The sequence below is a fragment of the Dipodomys merriami genome, unplaced genomic scaffold, assembly GCF_024711535.1.
Source record: "Dipodomys merriami isolate MVZ:Mamm:240054 unplaced genomic scaffold, mDipMer1.0.p SCAF_1, whole genome shotgun sequence".
Lineage (NCBI taxonomy): Eukaryota > Metazoa > Chordata > Mammalia > Rodentia > Heteromyidae > Dipodomys > Dipodomys merriami.
The window spans coordinates 21,019,406-21,047,329 of record NW_027202270.1 but is presented as its reverse complement, the minus strand read 5'-3'; the positions used below and the strand labels follow the sequence as shown (position 1 = coordinate 21,047,329).

Sequence of the window (27,924 nt, the reverse complement as noted above, 5' to 3'; positions counted from 1 at the left end):
GGGCGATTTAATAAAGAAAGCAGAGAAGAGGAAATAGACTCTGAAAAGATTCTCAAAAACCTGCTAGGTCATATCATTCTGGTCACCAGAATGACCATAGTTTACTAAGTAGTTAGAAAATCAAATATAAAATTCTGTTGTGCATTGTATGTATTACAGTACACTTTATTATTTAGGTTTTTCAAAGAGAAGTGATTTTCTTTAAACTTGCTACCAAGATAGAAAGTAGTGACTATGACTGCTACAAACCCTGCTGTTTACATTCATTGAGTATGATGTATGACTCATTTGTTCAAATATATGTGGCAGCAATGGTGAGATATCTTCTAATTTGAATTTTACTCTTCACATTACTATTATATAGATAATAAATACTTTTGACTTCAATATATCAATTGACAATGAAGAGCAAATCTAAACTCAAACAATGCTCTTCACCATATAATTTAAGGGTCACATCATTACAAGGTTCCTTGGGACCTTGAATGTTTATTTTTCACTCATCTTATTATCCTATTTATGTGGTAGCTTATATGTATGATGATTTCTGCAAGTAAGTGGAGTAACCTCTGTTGGAAAAAGTATAGAGGAATGGTTTCATATCTATATGTGAGTGTATGTATGTATATATGTGTGTGTGTATGTATGTATATATGTGTGTATGTATGTATATATGTATGTATGTATGTATGTATGTGTGTATGTATATATGTGTGTATGTATGTATATGTGTGTGTATGTATATATATGTATATATATATATATATATATATGTCTACTCTAGTGGGATCTGCCTCAGAGGAAAGTGAGGGAGCATACTCATTAGTTAATTCAGCTAGTTACTCACCAAATCCCCACCTAAGAAAAACAGAGAAATCATTAAGTTTAAATTTGGGTTAGAAACAGCAGCAAAATGCCTCCGAAATAAGTGAGCAGCATAAACTTCTGTCAGGTGGATTTCCATGAAAGAACCCTAAAGAGGACACGAAGTTTGGGAAAGCAGTTTCAAAGTGCCATATTAGAGCAGAAATGAAATAATAATAAGCTGATTTCACCTGTCCTTCCCATCAGTACAATACATGGAATAACTTTTAACCATGGAGCAATATGCTACTTAGGTTCACCACCTATGATTCTCTGTCTGATGCAAATCAGATTAAGATATATTGCATCTGGTTTCTGGATGTCAAGCTAATTTAGATTTGAATCTTTCTTACAAATCTAGATAGAAAGTCTTTCTTGGTGATTCTTAGGGCATCCCTTCTTTAGGATTGTGCCAAGACACAGTATTCGGACTCAGGGGCCTTTCCATGTCCTATCTGCCCATCACTGAGATGCCCAAAGCCCTGCATCATGATGATATCAGTTTCTTTGCTGTCACTGAGGGGAAATCTTTGGACAATCTGTGAGCTGGTCCTGGGACCGAGCCCTTTAGGTAGATCATGTGGCTTGTCCCTCTGAGATCTGACTACCTTCTCTAGGTAATGCAACCGAGTGAAAATATAGTCTTTCCTTCTCACAGCTTGGCAGCATATTGTAGTCTGTTTCCACTAATGGGATTGCCATCTTCACTCTTCTTACTTGTCTTTAGAAGTTCCTAGCAGCCTCCTTTTCCCTTTAACATAATGCATATGAGTTTAGAGTTTTACAAAAGATCAGAAACACTTTGAGTGTAAGTAGAGTCTGCTTTCTCTTCAACATAACACCAGCAAGGTATTTTCAAGCTTGCTTCCTGGCTTCCACAGAGAGATTAGGGGAAAATTATCATCAATACAGACATACAAAATATACCTCTTTATATACAAAATATTACTTAACTCAGATACCAAATTCTTATTTTCCTACAAACTAATCAAAATATAACCTTGATCTTTGTGTGTTTATGTTTGATGGCATCTTATATAACAGGTAGGGAATCAGTCACAGAACTCACAGATGACAGTACTCTAACTCAACTCTAAATGATGCTTATCTAACACAGGTGACGTCACAGCCACTTGGACTTGGGGACATAGACCACATCAAACCCATATTAAGGGTCATTCTCAATTGTGAAAGTACCAATATAAAAGCACAAAAGTGTGAAAAATAGTACAAACTCACTTTGAAAGGGATATATTGATAAGAAGAGTTTAAACAAGCAGGCAAAACAGAGCTTAATTGCACCCTGAAACACATATTAGGTGACCCCATGATAATTAATTAAGTAGGGAAGACCCATCTGAATGTGAGCAGTCCCATCTCATGGGCTGGGAGCCAGGATGGAATAAAAGTAGAACATAGAAAGCTTTTCTAATACAGCCAGTCTCTGTCTCCCTCTCTGTCTCTCTGTGTCTGTGTCTGTCTGTGTCTGTCTCCCTCTCCCTCTCTCTGTTTTTCTCTATCTCTCTATCTCTGTCTGTCTGTCTGTCTCTCTCCCCCTCCCTCTGTCTACCTCTGTTTCTGCTTTCTGTCTACCCTGATATAAATGGCTTCCTCTTCTACAAGCTCTTAGAACTATGATGTTCAGCCGTGGTTCAGACCCAGAGTCATGGAGCCAGGCATTATAATGGACTGAAACATCTAAAATTATGGGTCAAATAGACCTTTCTTCCTTTCAGTTGGTTGTTCTTTCTGGCATAGTGACTAAGAGTTGAACACAACATATAACTGTAGGCATGTTCATCAACTTGACATTTAAATCACCTCTAGATTACTTAAAATAGCTAGAAAATTATTTAAATTTGGTTGCTGTTTTATCTAGAACATGATAACAAAAGAAATATGTACTTATGTTTAGCACAGATACAATTTTTTCCAAATATCTTTTATTCCTGATTGATTGGACTCATGGTTGTCTAAGCTTTGGATACCTATAACTGATTGTATTTGAATTTGTTCAAATCTGGCCCAGGATAAGTGGAGATTTGTGACTGTGTGTTGGAATGATCAATTCATATGCTTTTTGTCAAGGATTTTCCCTGAGAACGTTCCTCGTCTCAGGTTGTGGTTCACACCTGTAATTCTAGCTACCCAATAGGCTGTGACCTGGAGGGTTACAGTTCAAAGCTACCCTAAGAGGAAAAGTCTGTGAAATTCTATCTCTAAAACTGCCAGCAACAAGCCAGACTGCAGGTGTGGCTCAAGTAGTAGCATGCTAGCCAAGGAAGCAAGTCAATTGAGCAAGCAGAGCACGTACAAGACCTTGATTTTAAACCCCCTGCCCCTCTAGTAGCCCCCAATTTTTTTTACTGTTCTAAACAATGTCTTTTTGGTTTTCTTTCTATAAATATGCTAACCTTCCATTAACCATATTTTGTTGTTTGTTAACACAACCCTCAGGTTTTAGAGATATCATTCATGCGCACTACTGTATTAGTTGTCTTAAAACAGACATATAAAATTTGTTTAGAAAACCAGAATTTAACACCTCACAATATCCCTGACAATCACTGTCTTTGATTCTGGTACCCTCCATCTTGTATACATATTTATCTGATTTGGGGAAGGAAAGGGGGAAAACAAAATGCTAAAAGAAGGACGAAGGATGACCCATTGTAACAAAGATACTCACAAGACACTATGTCGGAAATGAACTTTACAACTGGCAGGGCAGGGGGTGGGGGGGAGTGGAGGAGAGGGGAGGAGTGGAGGAACTATAAAGGAGTGGGTAACAATGTTCAACAAGAAATGTACCCATTACCTTACTTGTGTAATTGTAACTCCTTGGTTCAACATCTTTACAATAAAGTTTTTAAAAAGAAAAAAAAACTGTGTTCAGTTGTGCTGTGTTACAGTTAGCATATATACATATATGCATGTATATATTGCATCTTAAAGTATGTCTGGCTCAGAAGCATGGAGAACCTTGGTGGAGGTTGAGAAAAATAGCCATCCTTCACTCAACCAAAGTAATAAAGTAAATCAAGGGAGCAAAGAAGCAGAATATCGAAGACAGCAGGAAATAAAAGAAAACAAAAACAAAAAGTCAGTTATAAAAAGAAAGTGTTATTGTGTGAACTAGTGTCTTCAGACAAAATGAGAGGAAGGTAGTAGTAGACAAGGAAATGGAGAAATTGCAGGAGACTTCGGCGTTTACGTTTCTGATGGGAATGTACAAATCATTTTCGTCTTTGGTGGGGCTGTCATGCCCCATCGCTCCAGTCCATTTTCACCTTCCTCCTGTGGCAGCTCATTCATCTCTCCTGATGCCTGCCCACCCAGAGTGCCCCACAACTTCACCTAGAGACTCCTGAGTAGATTTCCCCTGCTTTTTGAACAGTTCTGTATTCCCTCAAATTATACAGAGACCTAACTTTTCTGTTGTGGTTGGGACCTAGATTCCTTTGTAGAATTTCTCCCTATATTATGCCAACCATGAAAAATAATTTCCCAATCATTGAACTGAGTTTCAATAGCAATGGGAATATAAGTTAAGCACATAAACAATATTTTCCAATTAGTGCATTTAATGTATACATAAGGATACACATATGTACTTAGTAAATTAGCTCTGTGATTAAGCAGATATGTTTAATCAGATATGTACTACTAAAGTACATATGTACTAGTAAAGCTTGCAACTAGATGAATTTTTAAAAACTCAATAGCAAATCCAATATTCAAAAACTTTTAAAGGTGAGAATATAAATTTTTACAGATAGAAATGTCTCAATTAAAAAATAATAAAAGTCATATTCAGGTTTGCTTGTATTTTTTAAATGACCAGTAATGTGTCCTCAACAGCTAACAATGCTTCTCCTAGTTACACTTGAAATTCTATTTCAATATCAACTCAAAAATTTGAAATGGTTTTCACCTTAATGCTCTGTAGATGCTGCTATTTGTTATGTTTCTTTATCACTCAGGTATCTTATCGCTGATATCTTCTTTCCATTACCATTATCTCCTGTCTATCTTTTTATTATTATCTTTCAATAGATGTGCAAAATAGTTGCCATTTAATAAAGCAGCTTTGGAAACAATGTATCTTGATCAGTGGCATCCCTTTACCCTCATCCATCCATCCTACAACCACTTCCTTCACTCTTCTACATTTTGCAGGTTATTCATTGGATTCCTGACTGCATTCTCCCTCACTTCTGCTCTTCATTCATCCATCCATTTCTCCTTGACCCCCACCCCACCCCTGTTGAGTACTTGCTCCCTGTTGGTTCATTTTGCTAAACCTTGACCTTGCCTTTCTAAGGAATTACACTATTTGAATTTTCTATTGTATCTACCACATTTCAGTGAATACATTTATATACACTTGCACACCACGCAACACATTTACTTATAAGCCTACAAACTAAATCTAGCTTCCACATTTAAGGGAAAATCTCCTTTGTCTCTTTGCACCTGACTTCACTTATCATCATTTCTTTCTAGGTCTTACCATTTCTTTTTTTCCCCTCTTAATATATATTTTTACTGTAGAGATACTGTACCAGAGGGGTTACAGTTACATGAGCAAGGTAATGAGTCCACTTCCTATCCAACATTGTTACACCCCCCCCCTTTGTTTTTCCCCTACCATCCCTTCCCTCCCTCACCTCCCTAACTCCTCCCTCCCCCTCTCCCGCAAAGTTATAAAGTTGGTTTTCAACATAGTGTCTTATACATCTCATTGCTACAATGGGTCAACCTGAATCCTTACTTCAGCATTTTGTTATTTACCTTCCCCTTCCCCTTCCCAAATTAGAAAAATGTTTATACAAGATGCAGAACACCAGAATCAAATACAGTGACAACAGGGATTGTACCATAGGAGAAGAACATACAAAGAAACAGAGAAAATCGTATGCACATTATAAGTATATTAAAAAGAACAGCAACAAAGATAAAATCTCTCGTATCCCTACCTTGGGGTTTATTTTGTTTAGCATCAGGTTATACGGTCATATGTACATAGCTTTTGACCTCTTCTGCTTGTCCTAGACATATACTAGTTATTGCAGTTAAAGGAAACCACGGGACCCATGTTTCTTTACAAATTGTACAACATCATTCTTTCTAATTGATGAGTAGGATTCCATGTGTACCACATTGTATGACATATTTTCTTGATCCATTTGTTCATTAAAAGTCCCGTGAGCTGATTCTGTGTTTATTCTGGTGGCTTTTCTGTATCCTGGTTTGTAATCTTTTGAGTAAAGGCCTAGCAGTGGAATTGCTGGATCATAGGGCAGTTCTATGTTTAATTTTTTGGGGGGTCCAGTTGTGGGGCCTGAACTCTGGGCCTGGGCACTGTCCCTCAGCTCTTCAGCTCAAGGCTAGTGCTCTACCACTTTAGCCACTTTAGCACCACTTCTGGCTTTTTTCTTTTTGCTTATGTGGTGCTGAGTAATTGAACCCAGGGCCTCAGGCATGCAAGGCAAGCGCTCTACCACTGAGCCACCTTCCCAGCCCTATGTTTAATTTTTTGAAGAACCTCTATACTGTGTTCTCGAGTGGTTGAACAAGTGCACATTCCCACCAACAGTGTATTAGTGTTCCCTTTTGGTGGCAACCTCACCAGCATTTGTTATATTTTGTTTTCTTGATAGTATCCATTCTATAAATAGGATGTCTTTTGTTTCATTTTCAATCAAATATAAGATAATCCAATATCTACATACTGCAAAACAAGAGGAAAAATTATAACAATACTGCAAATATATCACAGATATAAATATTCCAAAGTATCTATTGTATCCCAGATATCAGGAGAGTGATGCTAGGAGAAAAAAGCATTTTAATAAAGTATATTTAATCATTTAGTTGATATATGTATTATGTGTTTCTGTGTATGTGTATATATATGTGCATACTATGAAATAAAAATTATCAAATTTTAAATTAATGAAGTATAGTAATTGTAAATAGCAGAGAGACAAGTAATGGCTTAGAAGATCTCTTTAACCAGAACACATTTCCTTATGCCTTTATCTAAGCTTTCCATAAAAGCCCAGTTCTCAGAGAAAATTCTGTTTTGTAACCATGGAGTGAATAAACTTCAAGGTTGTATGGATGAATCATTAATATGTATGCTTAGTTTCTGGATTCTTTCATTAAGCATTTTAAAATTAAAGTACATTGCTACAGTAACAAATGGTTTACTATTTTAAGTCATAATGCAATGAGTTGATTTTAACTTCATCTAATTGTAATGATATTAAAAATAACAAATTAATTTAGACCCCCATATTTTGTGGTGTTGTAATTTTGTGTTTATACTGCATCCTTAATGTGTCTTTCAAAAACTTCAAGTTTTATAAGAAGACTTCTTATAAAGTCTTATAAGTATTCTTATAAGCAGTCTTCTCATAAAAATTAAGAAAAAGGTATATTTTGCTTCTTAATGCATCTATCATTTGGAGAATTTTGTTCTTTTCTATATTCAGTTGTTTCCGTCTGGTAACATTTTCATCCATTCTGAATCATTTCTTTTCAGCATCTCTTGCAGGAAAGATCAGCTAGGGATGAATTTTCTCAACGTATTGATCTGAAAACTTTTTATCCACATGAATAAAGGGACTTTTAGGCTAATATTGAATTTTCTGCCCTTAAAAACATGATGCTACTTCCATTATCTGTGGGGAGAAGCTTGTTGCCATTTCTAGCATTGTTCCCTGTACATTTATTTCTTTTATCTGTGACTACATCTAGATTTTCTTTTAATGTTTTGTTTTGACAGCTTGCATATATGTTTAGGAGCAGTGATTGATCCTATCAGGAATTTTCAGATTTTAAAAAATATTAGTACCTTGAAAAAAAATATTAGTACCTGGATACTCTTTTGAGGATTATCAGCCATTATTTTTTCAAAAATATTTTTGTCCCTGTTCTGTTTTTTCTCTTTACTCTCTGAAAATTCAATTATGTATATACTTTATAGAATATTTCCATTGAAAAATGAAACTATATAATTTTTCAATATTTTTGTTCATTTCTGTTCAATTTCATGAAATCTTTATTCACCCTCCCCAGTTTTTAATCTTGGTATTTGTTTATCCACTAATTCTTTTGTGTATTTGAGATTGTCCGGGTGCTTGAGCTCAGAGACTGTGCACTGTCTGTGAGCTGGTTTTGTTCAAGCCTCATGCTCTACCAGTTGAGCTAAAGCTCATTTCTAGCTTTCTGATTGTTAATTGGGGATAAAAGTCTCATGGACTTTCTTGCCCTGGCTGATTTGGAACCACTATCTTTAGATCTTAGCCTTCTGAGTAGCTAGGATTACAAGCTTGTACCAGAGCCTGGTCCCAGTGAAATTTTTTTTTTCATTGTTTCTTTTAGTTTAAAACACAGATTCTAAAACATTTTAGGAGTTTGGGGGAGAAAACACCCATGCATTATGTAAAAATGGAAAATCATCAGCAGTTAATAAAAAGATATTTTTTCTCTTCTCAGTCATGATTTCACTTTCCCTTGTCACATGGCCCCACGTCTTTGTTTGGTCTTGAAGGTCTGTGATTTGTTTTTGGCTTCCTTATCATTGCAATGATACCCAAATAGCAATCCTAGCTTCTAACACAACTCTATCTTTTTAAGCATTTTTATCCGTATCTATTCTTTATATGGAAGTGTTTCATACATTATCCTGATCACATCGACCCCCTCTCCTCCAGTCTCTGCTTTCTTAAAGCAATGTGAACATATTTCATCACTGTTTTCATACATGTGTATGCAATGCTGCGTCCAGGTTTCACTTCCTACACACCTGCCATTTGCCCTCCCAGCACTTGTTGCTATCTACCCTGAAAAGAAACTGATTTTTCCTGTCATTCATTATTTAAATGTACCTTAAATGTACAGTGGGATTATACTGTGACATTGTACACATGCAGGTCTTCTTTCAGCCTGACTCCCTCTCTTGTTCTCTTTCCTCATTCTCTGCCCTTTATTATTCCATAGGTCACAGTGGGTTTCCTTGTGTAATTTTCATGAATGCAATTTCATTTCCATCTGAAGTCCCAATTGGTATATATTGGACCATTTGATAATTTCATTAATAATTGAATCTATTTATATATGTTTTTAATCTTTCTTTTTTGTGCTTCAGTTTGATAACTTTGATTGTTTTCTGTTGAATTCCCTGAATTCTTTTATTTCTGCAATGCTCAGTCTGATACTATTCTCATTTAGGGAAATTTTTAATACTTTTTACTGTAAAAATACTGTACAGAGGAGTTACAGTTACATGAGTAAGGTAATGAGTACATTTTTATTGAGCATTGTTGTCTCCTCCTCTATTTTTCCCCTACCCATCCCTTCCTTCCCCACCTCCCCAACTACTCCCTCCCTTGCCAAAGTTGTAAAGTTTGTTTTCAACATAGTTTCTTGTTACAATGAATCAACCTGTATCATTATTTAAACATTTTGTTTTTTCCCTTTCCCTCCCCAAATTAGAAAAATGTATATACAAGATGCAGGACACTGGAATCAAATACATTGAAAAGAGGGGTTATACCATGGGGGAGGAACTTAACAAAGAAACAAAAAAAAATCACATAGTACATTATAAATAAGTTAAAAACAATAGCAGGAAAGAAAAAAAAATGTGTCCCTGTCTTGGGGTTCATTTTGCTTGACATCATGTTATTTGGTCATATGTACATAGCTTTGGACCTTTTCTGCTTGTCCTAAATTTATACTAGTTATTGCAAATAAAGGAAACCATGGGACCTATGTTTCTTTGGGCCTGGCTTACTTAATATAATTCTTTCCAAGTCTTTCCATTTCCTAACAAATGGGGTGATGTCATTCTTTCTGATGGAGTCATAGAATTCCATTGTATGTATATAGTATATACCACATTTTCTTGATCCATTCATCTACTGAGGGGCATCTGGGTTGGGTTCCATATATTAGCTATGGTAAACAATGCTGCAGTAAACATAGTTGTGCTGGTAACTTTAGTATGGTCTTGTTTATGATCATTTGGGTAAATGCCCAATAGTAGGATTGCTGGGTCATAGGGGTAGGGAAATTTTTATTTCACATATCTTCCCTATGCTGTATTTATAAGTATATATTAACTGTACAAAGAGGCAGCATTTAATTTTCTACCCCCACTGCTTCTTCTAAAGGTTTGTAATTTATCATCTGAATCTCTGTTAGTACACCCATTAATCTCTTCCTTTAAATTCTTGAACATGGTTATAATGTGTGGTTAAGTCTTTGATTTCCAATAATTGACTCAGGGTCAGTTTTTATTACTTGTATGCTTTTTAGATTTAACTGCTGTTCTCTTTATATATATTTATACATGGCAAAGTTTTAATATATGCTAAGTGTTATCAGTGGAAAAAATCTAAAGAAACTATGGTAGGTTGATTTCCCAAATAAGGTAGTGAACAGTGTAAGTCTATTAAGCTTATTTTCACCTTTCCTTGCCTTGGTTTCATGCTTCAACAAGAAAAGTCTAACTTCATTTTTAATGAAGTTCATGAACGCGACTCTTACTCCTATAGTAGAATTCTTTTTAAAAGCTCAACTGTGAGTCTGAGGTACCAGAACAGGTCTCTACAATCAGGTTAGGATTACATGATAACTTCTAGCAATGCTCAGTCACTAGGGCCATGGTTTGGTCTCCATGGTAGAGTAGGAAATTTCTGCTATGCCTGTGAAATCTTATTTTATGGAAATAATATATAGACCCTTGCAAGCAATTCATGGAAAACCTTCATACAAACTACTGGCATCCCAGGCTCAACCTGAACCACAAATTCCATATAACTCAACAACCTAGAATGCTCTCACTGTTCTGATAGTGAGTGGAATTTCAGCTCTCCTGGCTTCTAGTTTTGTATTTTCTACCAGGGACTCTAGGAGCTCAAAGAAGACACACTTGCTTCTTTCCTTCTCTTTAGCATCATAATCCTGTGCTATTTCTAAGTTTAATTCCAGATGTGGGTATCTTACATTATATGCATATATTTTACAAAATTTTATTCTGTGAAGAGAATTATACCACTGGATATTCTATCACTTTGGAGGACTGAATCCTAGGAAATCATTTTTATGATTAGGTAAAACAGACTGACATTGATTCGGTGGTTTGATTATGTTCATGAACCAAGAACATTTAGAATTAATATAGCACCTTTGGCTCAAGAGGTTTGGACTAAGACCCATCTGTACTTTAAGGCACAAAAAAGGAGGCAAGAAAAACTTTATGGATCAAGTCTATAACACAAAGGGGAAGAAAATTTTGTGAAAGACAGTACACTTGAATAGATTTTCAGGATTATCTTCTTTTCATCCTGTTACAGTGAGTTCGCTCAGTTATTGTGTGCCATTAATCATTATCAAATGATTTAATCTAAACCAAATACTAATGAAGTAAAAAGAATACACAAAAATCACTTAAAATACCAAACTAAGAACTTGGACAAAATTATGTAATTTTAAAGACATTATAAAACTGTTACCTTTTAAATTGTATTTGTATTACATACCAAACATTAAATGAAAAAATAGTTTATTATGATTTTATAAATCAAGAAATGCAGATGAAAAACTGAGAAAGATCAAGAGATGAGTAATGTTTCAATCTGTCTCTGCCTCTTTCTTTCTGTTCCTCTTCTCTATTCACTTCTTCTTGTATTATACTATTGTATTATACTAATATATACAAAATTATTTCAAAATAGTGGACTTAGAATATAAACTTTTAAACAAATATTTTGTGCATATACTTTTTTAGAATTATTAGAAATCTCTAAATAAAACTTCAGAAAGCATTATTTAAAAGAAAATAATTTATCCAGTAAGTTTTAATATTTCTAAAAATTAAATATTATGAGTAATATCCAATTATTTCTGTCAATTTTCCAATATACTGGTATAAATCACAGAAAAATTGTATTACTTATAGAACCATATGCTTAATATTTTAACCTCTAATCCGTATGGTCTCAGTTGACAAAGAAGAACTCTGATAATTTATTAGAGAAATTGCAATAGACAATGTGCAAATGACATCTTCAGATACCATTTATTCACAAAAATAAGCAGTTAACCCACAGGCTATAATTTGTTGTCAACTTTAATTATCAAACTATCTCATAAATTTTGAGGTGAAGAAATTAATGTAAAATGTCCTTTATTAATGAATTTATTTTCTTCATTCTATATATAAATGATGATAATACTTTATCTTATTATGTAGATTGTTTCTGAATAATTTTAATATATATACATCTAAATATAAGTCTTAATGTCTCTTTTCTTTTCAAAATGCCAAAACATAACCTAGGAAGAGAAAAGTTTGTTCCTAATAGTTCATAGATGTCATGTTCAAGTTGGCTTTGCTTCTTTTCATCAATGCTTAAAAGAATCTCAGCATTTTGGAGGTGTACTGGAAATCTGAGTGTATTAATTTATTCATGCAATAAACAATGATACCAAGATTAAAAGACTTTGTTTATGGATTTCTTGCAGATAGGACTGGCATGCAGTCTCACTCTGCCCTAGAAGTTTTCCCAGTGCACCATACTATTGCATGGGCAGGGCTCAAACCAAAGAGATCCCACACAGTCAGGAATTAACGAACTAACACTAACACTAACAATGAATTACCTTGTCTCCCCTTTATTCACTTTAAAACTTGACTTATAAATACATTTTCCATGCCCTTTGTCTTGTATATAAGCTTCTCCCATCTGTGAAAGGGAAAGGGAATCACAGAAACAGCAGGACAAAGGATAAACTAATGCAAACATGATACTCACTTGACACTAAGTTGAAAATGAACTATACAACTTGGGGGGAAGGAGGAGGAGGAAGGAAGTGGGAGAAAATGAGGGAGGAGGTAACAGTGTTTAAAAAGAAATGTACTCATTACCTTATTTATATAACTGTAACCCTCCTGTTGGACACCTTTACAATGAAGATATGAAAAAAAATCATAACATAGAAAAGTCATTCTGCTTCAGATGTTCCCAGTTGTAAGACTCACCTCTTTTTTAAACATGACAAAAGGCAAAGCTGGAGTTGTCTTTCCTTCTCAGTCATTCATTACTAATGGATTAGATCAGTGACTCTCAAACTTGAGCATGCATAGGAATCCCATGGAGTGCTTGCTGAAACAGATTGTTGGGCCCCACTCCAAAGTTTCTGATTCAGTAGGTTTGAGATGATGATAAGAATCTGCATTTCAGACACGTTTCCCAAGTGATGCTGGTAATGCTAGTCTGGGTAAACCATTTTGAAAAACACTGGTTTAGATTCTAAGCCCTGGAGGCAAATCACAAAAACCAGGAGAAGCATAAATATACATCAGTGACTGGGCTTGTTCCCAGATGAACTGGAGTGCTAGAGCTGAAGCTTGAGACTAGATATGAATATTTTCTTTTTTTCTATGAATATTTTCTAAATGGGTCTCAGGTGAATCAAACATACAGCCAAAGCTGAGAGAAAACAAAGAAAAATAATAGGTATTTGTTGTTTGATATACTGTATTCAATCCTCATACCAACCAAAACTAATTTTTTTTATTATTGTTAAAATACCGTACAGAGGGGTTACAATTACATGGGCAAGATAGTGAGTACATTTCTTATCAAGCATTGTTGCCTCCTCCTTTGTTTACCCATACCATCCCTTCCCCTCTCCACCCGCCACCCCCCATCCCCCACCCTCCAAAGTTGTAAAGTTCGTTTTTCGACATAACATCTTGTACATCTCATTGTAGTAATGGGTCCACCTGTAATCCTATTTAAACAGCTTTTTTTCCCCCTTCCCTTCACAAATTATATCAACATCAAATACAGTGAAAAGGTGGTTTGGCATTTTTGATTACAGCAAGGTTTTCTTTTCTTAACATACTTCTCTACAAAGTTGGAGACTACTTTTATATATTTATTTCATGATATAAATATGCTAGTATAAAGAAGACTTTTTAAGACAATTTTATAAACTGAAGAGAATTTAATCTTACTCAATTTTATGCCTGTTATTCCTCAAAGTGCTTAGAATTTTTAAAGAATTTTCTAATTTAAAATTACATCACAGATTCTTATAATACTTCCTTGGCATTGTATACAGAAAAAGAAACATTCCCACAGTATCTTCTTAAATTTTAACACTCGTCTTCTCTCCTTTCAGTGAAAGATGCAGGTATACCTTATATGGACACACGGATTCCGTGAACAGCATTGAGTTCTTTCCCTTTTCCAACACACTTCTCACCGGCTCTGCAGACAAGACCTTGTCTATATGGGATGCACGCACGGTAAAAAAAAAATCATCTTTTCTTTTTTTCCAGGTTTTGATTATCCTTACTTCTGTCAAATACAACTTAAAAGTTTGTAAGGGAATGTTGGCTAGAAATTCCTAAATATAAGATTCAACTTACATACTCTAGCTATCTGGCCTTTTAAATACTAACACATAGTACAAAAACAACATAATTAGTTTAACAAGCATTAATTCACAAATATGTATTAAGACAGAAACTGCTGGTGCAGGAAATACCAAATACAGAATCACTGGGTTTCTCTCCCAACTTCTCCTGCATCTTCCCTTCTCTCCTCTTCCCTCCCCTTCCCTCTCCTTACTTCTTTTTATCTCATGCCGTAACTAAATATTCTTAGAAAGCATGTGTTTTAAATACTTTCTCATGTGAAGATATGAAGCAGCGATGCTGGGGAGGAAAATGGATCTCTCTAAAGGAACACTGTCTCTCTCCTATCTGTCTTATGTGCATAAAACTGTTTATCAATGGAGATCTTCTGTCCTGCTGATAGTAAGAGCTGTAGAATGTACTGATGTGGGTGACATTACTTTACCCGTGGCATCAGCAACTTCTGTGTTATTATTCTTCTTTGTATAGTTTTAGAATATGTTAATTTATTGACAAATGAGGAATTCTCAGGTTAGGCTAAAGATTTGGACCCAAGGGAAGACAAATGGCATCCTTCTCTTACTAGTAAAGCAGTAGCAGTGCCTTCTGTCAGCTCTATGTGATCAATTACTATTAAGATACCCCCGGAAATATTTTTGATCATACATGAAAATTATCAGTAGATTATGTTCTCATAAATTAATTTTATACCTCTTTCTCTCACTCTCAAAATATATTAGTTTCAATCACTAATTTAATCTAACAGCTTATTATCAAAGATAATGAGTATGGAGACCTCTAAGTCAGACTCTAAGTCAACAAGACAGTTCAGCTCTGAATTTTGTGGGGAATGAGAAAAGGCATATAAATCTCTGTAATTACCAAATGGAGGCTATAAAAGAAGTTGGAGTTTGGAAACTTGTGAAATTGCTCTGTTTTATAGGGCTGTATGTTCCCCCCCACCCCCACCCCCTGCTTCTTCGAAGTTAGGAATCCGTAAAACTGTTTTATTAAAATTGAAAAAATAAGATTGTTCTACTGTCAGAAAATATTTCATATAGTAAATTTAATGAATAAAGTGCTCTCCCCCAAAACATCATAAAAAATCCCGAAGTACATGACTATCTTGGAAACCTATTTAAAATAAATACATTGAGATCATGCAACATTCACAGACCTAATAAAAATACTAAGGATTTTGAAGTTGTTTTATTTTTTTTTTCTAGAAAATTAAGTTCACCAGACAGAGAAACACAGAACAAGAATGGGATGAGTCACCTGTGAGTCAGGGCAGCTGGGTTGGCATGGTCAGAGTTGCTGACATTTTGCCCATTTTATCTTTTGCAATGACACAGAGATGTTCATGTCGTGGATGGCCTTTAGTGGCCACACCTGCTGCCTTGACTACCTGCAGGCACCCGTCCACATGGCAGTGTTGTCCTGATTTCACCGTAGCCACTCATCACTGTAGGTTCCTATAAAACAGAAATGAAATGCTAAGAACTCCAAAAAGGAGTTGGCCTATTGACTTCAGCTGGATCCCTATTTCAGAGTTCAGTCTCAAGCTGCACAAGACTGTTGCTTTAACAACGTGGGATCTGGTGAACTTTTAGAGGAGCACTAGAGGAGTGTGACATCCCTTACTCAGAGGGCAGTCTGTGTGTGTGTGTGTGTGTGTGTGTGTGTGTGTGTGTGTGTGTGTGTGTGTGTGTGTGTGTGTGTGTGTGTGTGTGTAATTCAGTTGCAAATACTGAATCCTGCAAAGCTTTAATGACCTCTCTGTACCTGTTCTTTCTCAATTCTATTCAATTTAGTGGTATCTATTAGAGATCTAAATGGCAGGCACAACTTCCTGGATGGCACAGAGATGACTATGAAAGAATCCTGTCACCAGTGAGCCCACAAACTTTTAGGGAACATTATAATAACAATAGAAAATATGAATGTAATTTAGAAATTGCTATATGTTCTGTATAACTACATAGTGGCTTTTCTTTGTAGCAAAGCTACTGTATCTAAATACTTTATAACTGGCACTTACTGAGTAGGTATGTATCACCACTTTCCCTACAACATCTGCATAATGCTTACTGGAATCTAATCAAGTGGTTCCTGTTACTAACTTTACTTTAGTATTGAGAAAATTGAGACTCAGTAAGGTAAAGCTAAGTTGACAAGTTCACTCAACTGGTCAAGCAGAAAGCAGGTTGCCTGGCCAACCTCAGTGGGCCTTCTTTGTGCCCCTTGGCCACTCTATTGTCTCCTATGGCCAACCTGCCCCTCAGGCTCACTAAACGGTTTTGATTTTTTTATTAACAATTACTACTGATTTATTATTTTATGCATGCAATAATGTACATATGTACCTGAAATAAAAAGAGGAAAAAATTGAATCCAGGTTGTAGCATTGTTGAATACATCTACCAATTACTCAGTGGTAGCTTGGGCAAATTTTTGGTCTTGTAAAATAATGAGAACTGTTTTAAATATTTTCAAACAAGGTAGGAAATTCTGTCGATAGGGGAAAAATAGATACAAGACCTTTCAAAGGTTATTACCTTTAAAGAGGTTTGTCAAGAGAAATACCATCAAATGTACGATCAAATGTTCTAAGGCAAAAGTTACTTTAAAAAAAATGGTGACATTTTGTTCACTGTTAAAATGTCACCTTTATTTTGTTGCGATGATTAACTGTATTATTATTATTTAAATATATCTGCTTATAACATACTGGTAAGCAAATTCGTGTTAAAAAAGTAACTCTGTTTAGCACTTTGTTAAAAAGTAACCATGAAATTCTGCGGAAGCAGAAACTCTTTTCTTGGCATTCCTCATTTCATTATGGATACTTGCCTACTCTTCAAAAGAATAGTTTGCATAAAATTAACCATTTCAGAATTCTCTTTTGAGGTACTGGGGATTATAGCGAGGGCCCCTTGCAGGCGAAGGGAACACTATGCCATTGAGCAATATCCCAGCTTCTCTCATTTTATTTTAAAAGAGTCTCACTAAGTAGCTCAGGCTGCCCTTGAACTCCATATGTAGTTCAGGCATGCCCTGACCATGCGATCTCCTGCAGTCCTGCTGAGTAGTGAATACTACACCACCATTCTCCTAATTCCAAATAATGCCCTGCATTCCACAATGGCAAAGAAGCCTTTATATACTATGTTGCACTAGGTTTCAGAGACATTGATTCAAAGATCTTAATTATTTCATAATCATTATCTAAGAATGCACTGTGCTTTTGGTACATGACAGCTACTTTCAAGGTGTTTAAAGATACGAAATCCAAGGTATATGTTTGGATCTGTACAATGACCTTTGTTTTGTAAAAGCTTCCTCTTCGCTATTCAAAGTAAGCATGATTTTCCACTTGTCACTGCTCCATTTGCATTAACCTTGAAGGCCTACCTCACGGGATCTCAAAAAGTTTTCATGCCTAAAGAGCAGTTGTTTCATCAGGCAAGTAAGAAAACTTTGTTCTACTTAGAAAACTTTGCTAATTAATTCTTTCTAACATACTTAAAATGTTGAGTTTGATGAATGAGCCATTATTTTTCCCACCACAAGACAAGCCTCACCAAATTGTTAACATATTGTGTAATGACTAATGGCTTTAGTGATGTGGTATAAGCAGACACATTTGAAAAAAAAATTAGCTTATTTCTTGTGCTTCTATAGACTCCAGCCCTGGGTTTCTCTGTAACCTCAAGGTGATAAATTGTGTCATCTGTATTTACATCACATACCATTGCCAAGTAGTGGCATGCAGCCTTGGTGTCTGCATTCAAAACTACACTCTGCGATTTATAGGACAGTTGGCCTTATATAAGTAGCATCAAATATTTCCACCTCAATTTTCTCATTTGCAAAGAGTGGATAGGATCAGTTCTTATCACATAAAAATGTGGTGTATGTTAAATGATTTACCATATGAAGTAGTTAGAAGATTGATTAGAATTCAATTATTTGAGATATGTTCATAGCAACTGTCCTACCACAGTGGAATTGTTTGCTCACTAATATTGCTCTGAGAATTATTCTTTACTTTTACGATGGTTATCACAATAAATGTTGAAGAAAATGAGAGGAAAGGGAAGGAGGGAGGTAGCTCATGGAAGAGAAAGAAGAGGAAGGAACATGTCTTTCTGTGTTTTTTTCTTTTTCTAATTGAATAGCTTGTGTAACGTTTGTCAGATATACCCTAACATTTGCTTCATTTATTTTTCCTTTTAATTCAGATTGATGCCAAAGCATACCACAAATTGGCACCAAGTAAGTTTTAATGAAATACACAGCTTATGCAATTTTGCTTCTCCATGATATAGCCACACATCCTAGTTTGGAAAAATGATGTGCTATAATAGTTTTAGTACATAGACCCGTCAGATTTCTCCAGCTATTTCTTTTTTTCATCTGTCCCTAAGTTGACATGTAATGCTTTAGTCTTTCTATTTTTAAAATTATCACTGTTTTATTACTCATTTTATTCCTCTCCTCTCTTCATTTTTCTCTGGATGTCTTTTTACACTTGGATTCAACATGTTCCTCTTTTCTTTTTTTTTTATTGTATTCCAAAACTAATCTTTATTTGTATTTTTTGTTGCATATATTTTTATTGTGAAAATACTGTACAGAGGAGTTACAGCACATGAATGAGGTCATGAGTATGTTTCCTATGGGGCATTGTTACCTCCTCCTTTGCTTTTCCCCTACCATCCCCTCCCTCTCCACCTCCCAAACTCCTCTACCCTCGCACCGAAGTTGTAAAGTTTGCTTTCAACATAGTGTCTTGTACATCTCATTGTTACAATGGGTCAAACTATATCCTTATTTCAGCATTTTGTTATTTCCCTTCCCCTCCCCAAATTAGAAAAATGTAAATTCAAGATGCAGAGCACCAGAATCAAGTACAATGAAAACAGGGTTATACCATGGCAAACTCCTTTTTTCTAAATAATTTTGCTTGCTTCATTAAAATCATAGCAGAAAGTGTGTTCAGAGAAAAGCTATGCTAATTTGTAAGTAAGATGAACATTATGCAATACTTTGATAGTTTTATTTATAATGTAAGTAGAAATGCTGATTTTTTTCAAACATGACCAGTTTGCTCCATCCTTTACATCTTTTCCTAGAAAAGTAGCATTTGTGTAGCCTTGTTTCCTTCTTAAGACATTTATTTTAAAAATTGGCTTACATATGTGTTCACATTAACATCGTTAAAATTTGTAATTGTGTTTAGGTATGAATACATTAATGTCATAGTCTTTTAGCTAAATAACCCACTGTTTTCTAAAAAGTTAAAACCTAGTATTTTATTTATAATAAACCACTAAATATTAAACAAATCAAGTTGATATACTACAAAGTTTAAAAAGATAGTTATTTAACTCTAATTATTATATTTCTATGTGTATCTCATGCCTTGCACATAAAATAGTTGCACCATGATCACAAATTGCATCATTTCTCTCCTTTGCCTTATAGTTAATGTAAATAGTAACATAGTCCCTATTAATAGGAAAACTAGATTTTTGCATCTGAGTTTCAACCTTTAAAAAGAGTATCTCAATAGTGAAGCAATTATTTATATTTATATTTCCAATGGAAACCTATGGATAGATAAGTTTTATGAGACTCTTATATGAGTTAGAAATAATTATTTTGTTTATCATATATTTCATTTAAATTTTATATAATTTTAGTTCATTTTCCTCTATTCTTTTCCTTATGAAGATTACCAGTGAAATTATATAGATGACTTAATTGGTATTAAAAATGAGATGAGAGGCATGGATTTACATTTTTTAGATGAGACAGAATATATGTGGTGTCTAGGAAAAAAAACATTTATAGCCTATTTGAATTGAATAATTAATCCAACTAGGACATAAAAGATTGACGATACCTTAAATGAATTTTAGCACAGAAATCTTTGCTCTACTATACTGTCTATACTGTCTTCAATAGAAGGTACAGAAATTATATGTTTAAAGATAGAAGGAATTTGAATCCAGGTTCTCTTTTGTTACTTCATTGTTATATGTAGGGCGGCATTACATTTAATATCTGTCAAGTTCAACATTCTTTTTTTAAGATGGAAATAAAAAAAAGTGCAGTTTAGCACTGGGAGGATGCTTAGAAGTCAAGCAGGGTGATTTTTTCCTGTTTGATAGGAGAGAATGTGAGCCACACAAATATGCTCCCGAATTGTTATTCTGTCTCTTTGCTTGATGGGTTAAGTAACACTTAAAGAAACTGAACCATTTCATTGCAGATTGTTTTGCTTGGTGTTTGCCTCTTGCTGTCTCAAGAATTTAGCAACTCTAATTCATTGCATCAAATTTATAGTTCCACAGCCAAGATAGTGTTTAATTGACCCATCTTGCTTGTAGTCCCTTAATTTCAGTTTAGCATATAGAAATCACTTAGGAATAATCTTGTCACTGTTATTTATTCTTTTATATAGTCAATCCATTAAAACTTCAAATGATGGTTTGGCTGTATTTCAAAGTAAACAACATTGAATTCATTGTAACACTACATGTTAATTATAATGATTAGGTATAATTGATGAAACTAGACATTAAAGGCAGTGTTTTTAACAAGTGTTTTTGGTATCCTACTACGGTTGTGCTCAAGAAAGTAAGGGAAAATATTTTGGTAGGTAGAAAGATGTTTTTAGACTCACTATTTTATGATTAGAGCAAAAGCAGGAGAGCTTGGTAGGACTACCATAGGAAAGAGTATTCTAGAGAGAAAACTGCATCTAAGAATGGTAAGGAAGGAGTGAGCCTGGTGTGTGTTTATGAAGCAAGCACAAAGCGGCTGGAATGGAGGAGCTAAGGGAAGAAGAATCTGAGAACCATAAAGGAAACCAGAGAGGTGTTAGTAGGAAGAAGAGAGGGGTAGTTCCACAGGTCTACTAACACCTCTCTGGTTTCCTTTATTTTTGATACCATATATTGATGTTTCAAATAACTATTTTCAATTTATACATTTAATTGGTATTATATTTGAAAGTGCCAGGTTTCTACTACCATACTTAGAAATTTGGGGTCCATATACACTCAAGAAAAAACTTCAAAGATTTCTGCCAATAACTTAAAGTTGGGTTCATTCTACACATCTTCTCTGAGAAACACTGCATTTGGAAATGATGTATTTACAGTGTCAGCCTCCAAAGTAAATGCTGTTAATACCTTAGCCCTGGGGCCCCAATTCATCAGCAGCTGTGCTGGGCCAAACAGCCCCTAGAGCCATTATCAGTTTCCCACTTCAAGGCTTTATCTCTGTCTCACTGTCACCCTGCCTAAGGCATTGTCCTCCAATATCACAGTTTAGTAGTCTCAAATCCAAGCTCACACAATCTAGAGCCCCCAAGGACAAATGGAAGTCACTGGATGAATAGCTCAGCCTTACTGGCCCTCAGTGGCACAATTGTGAAGCATGTTCCGGATGGGTCTTCACTGAGTCTTTTATAGGTATGAATGCCAGTCTCAGAATTTTCCCGCAACACTCATCTTTTTTAATTTTTCCCTTCTAGTTTTTTTGTTCTTATTTCTTTGCCTGGAATTTCAAGTTCACCTCCTAAGGAACAAGTTTTAAAGTATTTGTCTCAGGTATACCTTCAGGAGACTCATGTCAAACTAGGCAGAGAACTTTTAATAGTTTCTCATGGCTGGTTGAAAAAAGAAAAGGTATGGTGATATCGTTCCAGGAATTAAGCATAGCTGATGACTGACCCTTTTGGCTCTACTCTGCTCTCCTTTGACCTTAATGATACCCTGTGTCTAGCATTGCAGGAACAAAGTTCTTCAAGCACTAGGAAAGCTCCTGCTATTCTGTTAACAAATGCAGGAAATATTAGCATAATTTCTAAAATGGCAAATCCAGTCCTGTGTCTGCAATGAATCATTTTGTCAATAGTTAGAAGCAAATGCAGACATGAAATGCAGAATGAATACTAAAAAGCTAAAGCCTCTATGACCCATTAAGTAGGTAGATAAATCCAAAAACAGAAAAGCAGGAATTCAGAGTTATAGAACTTAGGCCAGTTTAGAGAAAACATGAAAACTGCCAAATGACTGTGATTCTGCCATCTGGAATAAAATGAGAATGATTTGAGGTGTCTCAGTAAATCGGAAATCACAACTACATTCTGAGTTTGGCTGAATTTGGGGGAAATCACACATTGTACAAACTCTGAATAAAATTGGGATCCAGAAAGTATAAGGAAATAAAGATGCTAGAAGAGATGGAATTTAAATAAAAATCCTATTTCTTTGTAAATGTTATATATAGATGCACCTTAGGAGATAACAGTAGTTTCTAGATTGTAAAAGTTGTGATGTACACACTACCAAGGAGCACATATTCTGTGACTCAGAAGCAGAACTTCCTGATACATGAAATCTTTCTCATTGTATAGGATCAGAAATACACTACTTGTTTAGAGATGTGTAAAATAGTTAATAGAGAACACACATGTGATACGATGAAAAGATTTTCAAATAAATCAGTCAGCATAAAAAAAAAAACCCCACAAAAGTGGATCTTTAAAATCAGAAACCATGTCCTGTCATTCGGAAGGGATAAGGAGAGTGCAATCCTTTTAGTCAAAGCAGAATTAACTAAATTAGGGTAAAATTATTTAACAAGTAACAAACTTGTAAAGTAGGTGAAAATTGCAGTCGAGGCATAATCATATCTTTTGCTCCAAGGCTGGTGTTAAATAGATTAATTTCACAACACAGACTTACAGAGGACCAGGATGTGGACAGGGGAAATGAGGCTAATTCCTGATGAGAAATGGTCCGTTTAGCAGTTGAAAAGACACATCAGTGACTTACTTGAGAACACGGTGGATAAAGCTTTTGACAGAGTTTTTGACAGAGTTATAGATTCAGAGGAATGGCATGATTGGATTCATATTTCCAAAAAAGTTACTCTGCCCTTCTGGAAAGAGATGAAAAGGGAGAAGGAAAATGAAAATCTAGTTGGAAACATTCATGGGTTTGGAAGAAAGTGGTAGCAGTGATGAGATATTGTTTTAATTCATATTCACAAACCCATTCATTTGGACATAGTTTCATCCCAACCAAAAGTTACACAGTCTGTACTGGACTTGGTCTCTCCAAGATGTTAGCGTTTCATTATACTGGATGTATCCTTTCTCTGCCACTCTCTCACTCTCTGTCTCTGTCTCTCTCTGTGTGTCTCTGTCTCTCTCTGTCTCTCTGTCTCTGTCTCTGTCTCTCTGTCTCTGTGTGTCTCTGTCTCTCTCTGTCTCTGTCTCTGTCTCTCTCTCTCTCTCTCTCTCTGTCTCTGTCTCTGTCTCTGTCTCTGTCTCTGTCTCTCTCTCTCTCTCTCTATCTATGAATCTGTATGGATGTTTCTCCAGAACATTTGTTTGTAAATTCTAAGCATCACACCCATTTAAGCATAAGTACATTAGTGTATAGTGACTAAAAACTAAGGATATTCTCCCAAATGCTGCAAGAAAATTCTACAAATCAGTGACCCGGTATGAAGATAATTATGTAATCTGTATATAGTTTTCATATTTGTGCAAGTGTCACAATAATACCTTTAAAACTAAAGACACCCCAGGACTGCATATCCATATTCTGTTGTCTTTTTTTCTTTTACTTTCCTTCAATCTGGAGTAGACGCCCATTATTTCATTTTGCTTCCTGATATTGACATACGTCAGTTATTTATAGAGTATATCCCCACTTGTGTTTCTCTGGTGTTTTCTTTTGGTTAGATTCAGATTTCGCAGTTTTAACAGGAACACTTCAGAAATGAAGTTATTTTCAGGGAAATATATCAGGAGACATAGGCTGTTGACCTACCTCATTATTGGTGATAATTGATCATTCCATCTTGGTGGACTCAGAGTCTCCCTGCTGTACAAGTGGATATTTCATTTTAAAATTACTTTGAGACTGAAAATTTTCGCATGCCTCAAAATTTCACCTAGCAGTATTAGCACTGATTAATGAATATAACCTTCACTATAATTATGGTTGCTGTCTATGCTTATTTGCTAATTCCATAATGTCTTTTTCATGTATTAGACATTTTTCTACTTCAGAAAAATAAGTTCATTTCTCTCTTATTGTTTACTTACAGAGTTGAATAATTTCTTTGTTTTTTGCTCGATAACTCATAACCCTTTATACGTTATAGAGCTCAATAATTTATAACCCTTTGTGATCTTTCTTTTGATGACAAATTTTCCCATTCTTGACCAATGGAAGCTCTGTTTAGACTATAGGAAGCTTTTGATTTGTATGATTCTTTGAATACTTCTCTCAGTATATATGGGTCTCCTAGGTTCCCCATGCTCCATCTCTGAACTTAATTGTGTACCAACAAATTCTGGTTCCTGTCATTGGAAAATATCATCAGAGATCAAGATCTGGGGTCTAGCAGTTCTCAACACCATCGAAAAAACATTTCTTCCACATATACCCAGTAAACAGTTAAAATAGATATAAAGATACATGTATACAATTAGTCCTACCTCCATCTGTTTATATAACTAGCTGGGCATTTGAAAATAATAGGATCAAATAGAACATCTATTTCAAAACTAATACAATATAATTCATCCAAATTTTCCTTCTATCCATATGTATAACTCTTTGCACCAACAATAACCAGCATAGCTCTTAATATCTATATTGTTTTAATTTATGTATTCAACTGTGTAATGTACAAAAAGTTGTTTCAGTTCTATTAACCTAAACCTCAAAGTAAAGAAACCTACTACCTAGGATTTAAACTTTTTTCTTTAGCCTGAAGCATGTGGTCCACCTTTATGTTCAATAGTTCCTTAGCTTAGGTCTTCTCAACATCCCCATTTATGTGATTCTTTCAAAGTGTTAGTTTTATCAATTTCATACACATTTGGTCATTATTTCTTTCTATGATCAACTTTAATATTTTCTACTCTTTTTTATTTTTATTCTTTTTTGGTTTGTGAAACATTATAAAATAACTATATTCATTTTATTTTTAACCTATGTAATTACCTTCATCTATTTTATGTAAGTTTGTTTGTATATTTCATATTTCAAAACATGTGGCTTAATGTATTTAGTGATGTTCTGTTATTTGGGCTGATAAAATATTTAAGGTTCCATAACTTCCTTTTATGTCTCATAGATTGCAATAGAGTAAAAACATAAATATTACTCCTTTATTAGTATTTTTGTTATCCTTTTAAAGAAGCACTTTATTTTGTATTTCCATATATACCTGATTAATAAGTGATTTTATATTCCAAATTACCTTTTCATTATTTTCTTATTTCCAAATAATTCTGGGTGTTTTTATATTTTAGAATTTTTTTAAGTTTTTTTTCCCTAGATTTTTTTTTGTGGGACTGATATTAGAACACAGGGCCTTGTACCTTGAAAATAACATCTGTAATGCCATTTTCCAATTAAAGGAACCAGAAGTTTTTGATACATAACTATCTTCAGGCAAGGAGCATGGGAAACACAGAAAACTCATATATATTGGGCTAGAAATGAGGGAAGGACTCAAGGAATCATAGAACAAGCCAAAAGCTTCCTATAGTCTTAATAGAGATTCCATTGCCACTTGATCTATGCCTTTTTGCTGTTTTAGTTATTTTTCAGGTAATGTCTAGGGGATTTGTTTGGTCTTGCCTTAGACTGTGATTTTCCTACATATAGACTGCTGCATATACCACATGCAACTTAGCAATTGAGAGGAGATTTCAAAAATGTCTTGCAGACTGACCTCATATTATGATCCTTAGATCTCTACCTCCTGAGTATATGGGATTACAGGAATGAACCACTATACTAATTTTATAGGCTTTAATTTTATGTTTATAGTTAAGAATATTATTATGATGAAATTTTATGAGTGCCTGACTAGAAGACCGTCTCACTATTATCCTGGTATATATTTTTATGTATTTCTATCTCCTTTATTAAGTGTTGTAGGTCTTCTGTAATTTGATCTGTGTCTACTCTGCTGGTCTCATACTGATGTGAATGCACTACCATGTTCTATGATTAGCATGTCTCTTGCATATCGGCCATATTAAGGTGTTTGCTACATTTTTGTTTTAGTGTATGTCTCTTTCTATTTAGCATTTCTGAATTACTTTCAGTTATGTGTTTAATATGCATAACATATTTGAGTTGTACTTTATTAGCTAAATTGAAAAATACTCAAATTGATTTTAATTGAAGAACTAAATCTATTTATTTACATCAATTAATAAGTATTAAGTATTACAACTATCACTTTATTTAATAATGGTGCATATTGTTTTAGGTTAGTATATCAGTATCTACAAAGTGTGGACTTTTAGTTTCTACACAAAAACTTTGTTCAGTGTTCAGGCACAACTTAGAGTTCTAGCGTTAACATATTATTTTTTTTTCTTTTACTTGGCTAGCTTTTTTTTTCTTGATTGTTTAAAACATATTTCTATGTGCCTCATACACATACTCATTTATGTACTTCTACTTGTCACTCAGCAATTTCCTGCTTCTCATCCTTGAAAACTTATTTTTTCCTTATCAGTTTCTTTCCTTCTGTAGAGATTCTAGTTATAATAACCCGGATCTCCTTTGTGTCTTATTTTTAGCACATTTCTGTCTGGTTCCCCTTTGTTCACTTTAAATTTTTTTCTTTTCTTTTAGTTCCTACATTTTTTTAATGAACTTTATCATCTTGCCAGTTGAATCTATTTTCCATTGGTGTGCTATAAATAACCTTCATTTTCATATAGTTCAGTCTTAAAATAACTTCTTTTCCCCAGAGTGCTTTTATTTTAAGGTTTAAATGATTTATTATTACCCCTACATCTCAAAATACTTGTTAGAAAATAATTAATATAGTGTGGAGTGTTGTATAACAGTTTTCTTCTTCTCCGGTGTGGGTTGTAGAAGAAAGATTTTTATTTTCCTCAAGTCAGTTTAATTGTATTTTTAGTCTCAGATTTATTTTTGTAATGATTTTAATGTAGTTCCTCATTTCAGCGGACATTGATTGGTTTGTATATGTGGTAGAGGTTCAGAGAGGCTGGGTTCTCAGTCTGAAAACCCAGTGTAAGAGAGTGGATTCGGGTGGGGTGAAGTTAAAGAAGATAAGGTGTTAATTCCTCAACTGTTATTTGACTTTATCTTGTGGAGCCTGCATTCGGCTTTCATACTTCCTTTACTCTTTCTCCCCACGATTTCTTCCTTCTGATTCTCTTCCTAAAGATTGCCTCTTGGCACCATTTTCACTTCTTCCCAGCATTTGTTGCTCTGATCTTGACTTTCCATACAACAGAATCTTTTATGAAATATTCTTTTGTTGTTGGTGGTGGTGGTTGTGGGGCTTGAACTCTGGGCCTGGGCGCTGTCCCTCAGCTCTTCAGCTCAAGGCTAGCACTCTACCACTTGAGCTACAGTACCACTTGCGGTTCTCTGGTGCTTTATTGGAGATAAGAATCTCCCAGTCTTTCCTGTCCCAGCTGGCTTTGAATCTCAATCCTCAGATCTCAGCCTCCTGAGTAGCTAGGAATATAAGCATGAGCCACTGGTGCCCGGCCTTGAAATATTCTTAAATGAAAA

The 27,924-nt window shown here is 34.8% G+C and overlaps 1 protein-coding gene across 3 annotated transcripts in view; it reads left to right on the top strand.

Annotated features, from left to right (window-relative positions):
* The window catches only part of Spag16 (sperm associated antigen 16), a 782,336-nt gene that overhangs the window by 426,511 nt on the left and 327,901 nt on the right, over positions 1-27,924 (top strand). For all 3 annotated transcript variants that reach the window (XM_070027619.1, XM_070027799.1, XM_070027711.1), the window contains one exon: positions 14,071-14,197. In XM_070027619.1, the coding sequence (XP_069883720.1) occupies positions 14,071-14,197 (127 nt within the window). The remainder of the gene's footprint in view (positions 1-14,070; positions 14,198-27,924) is intronic.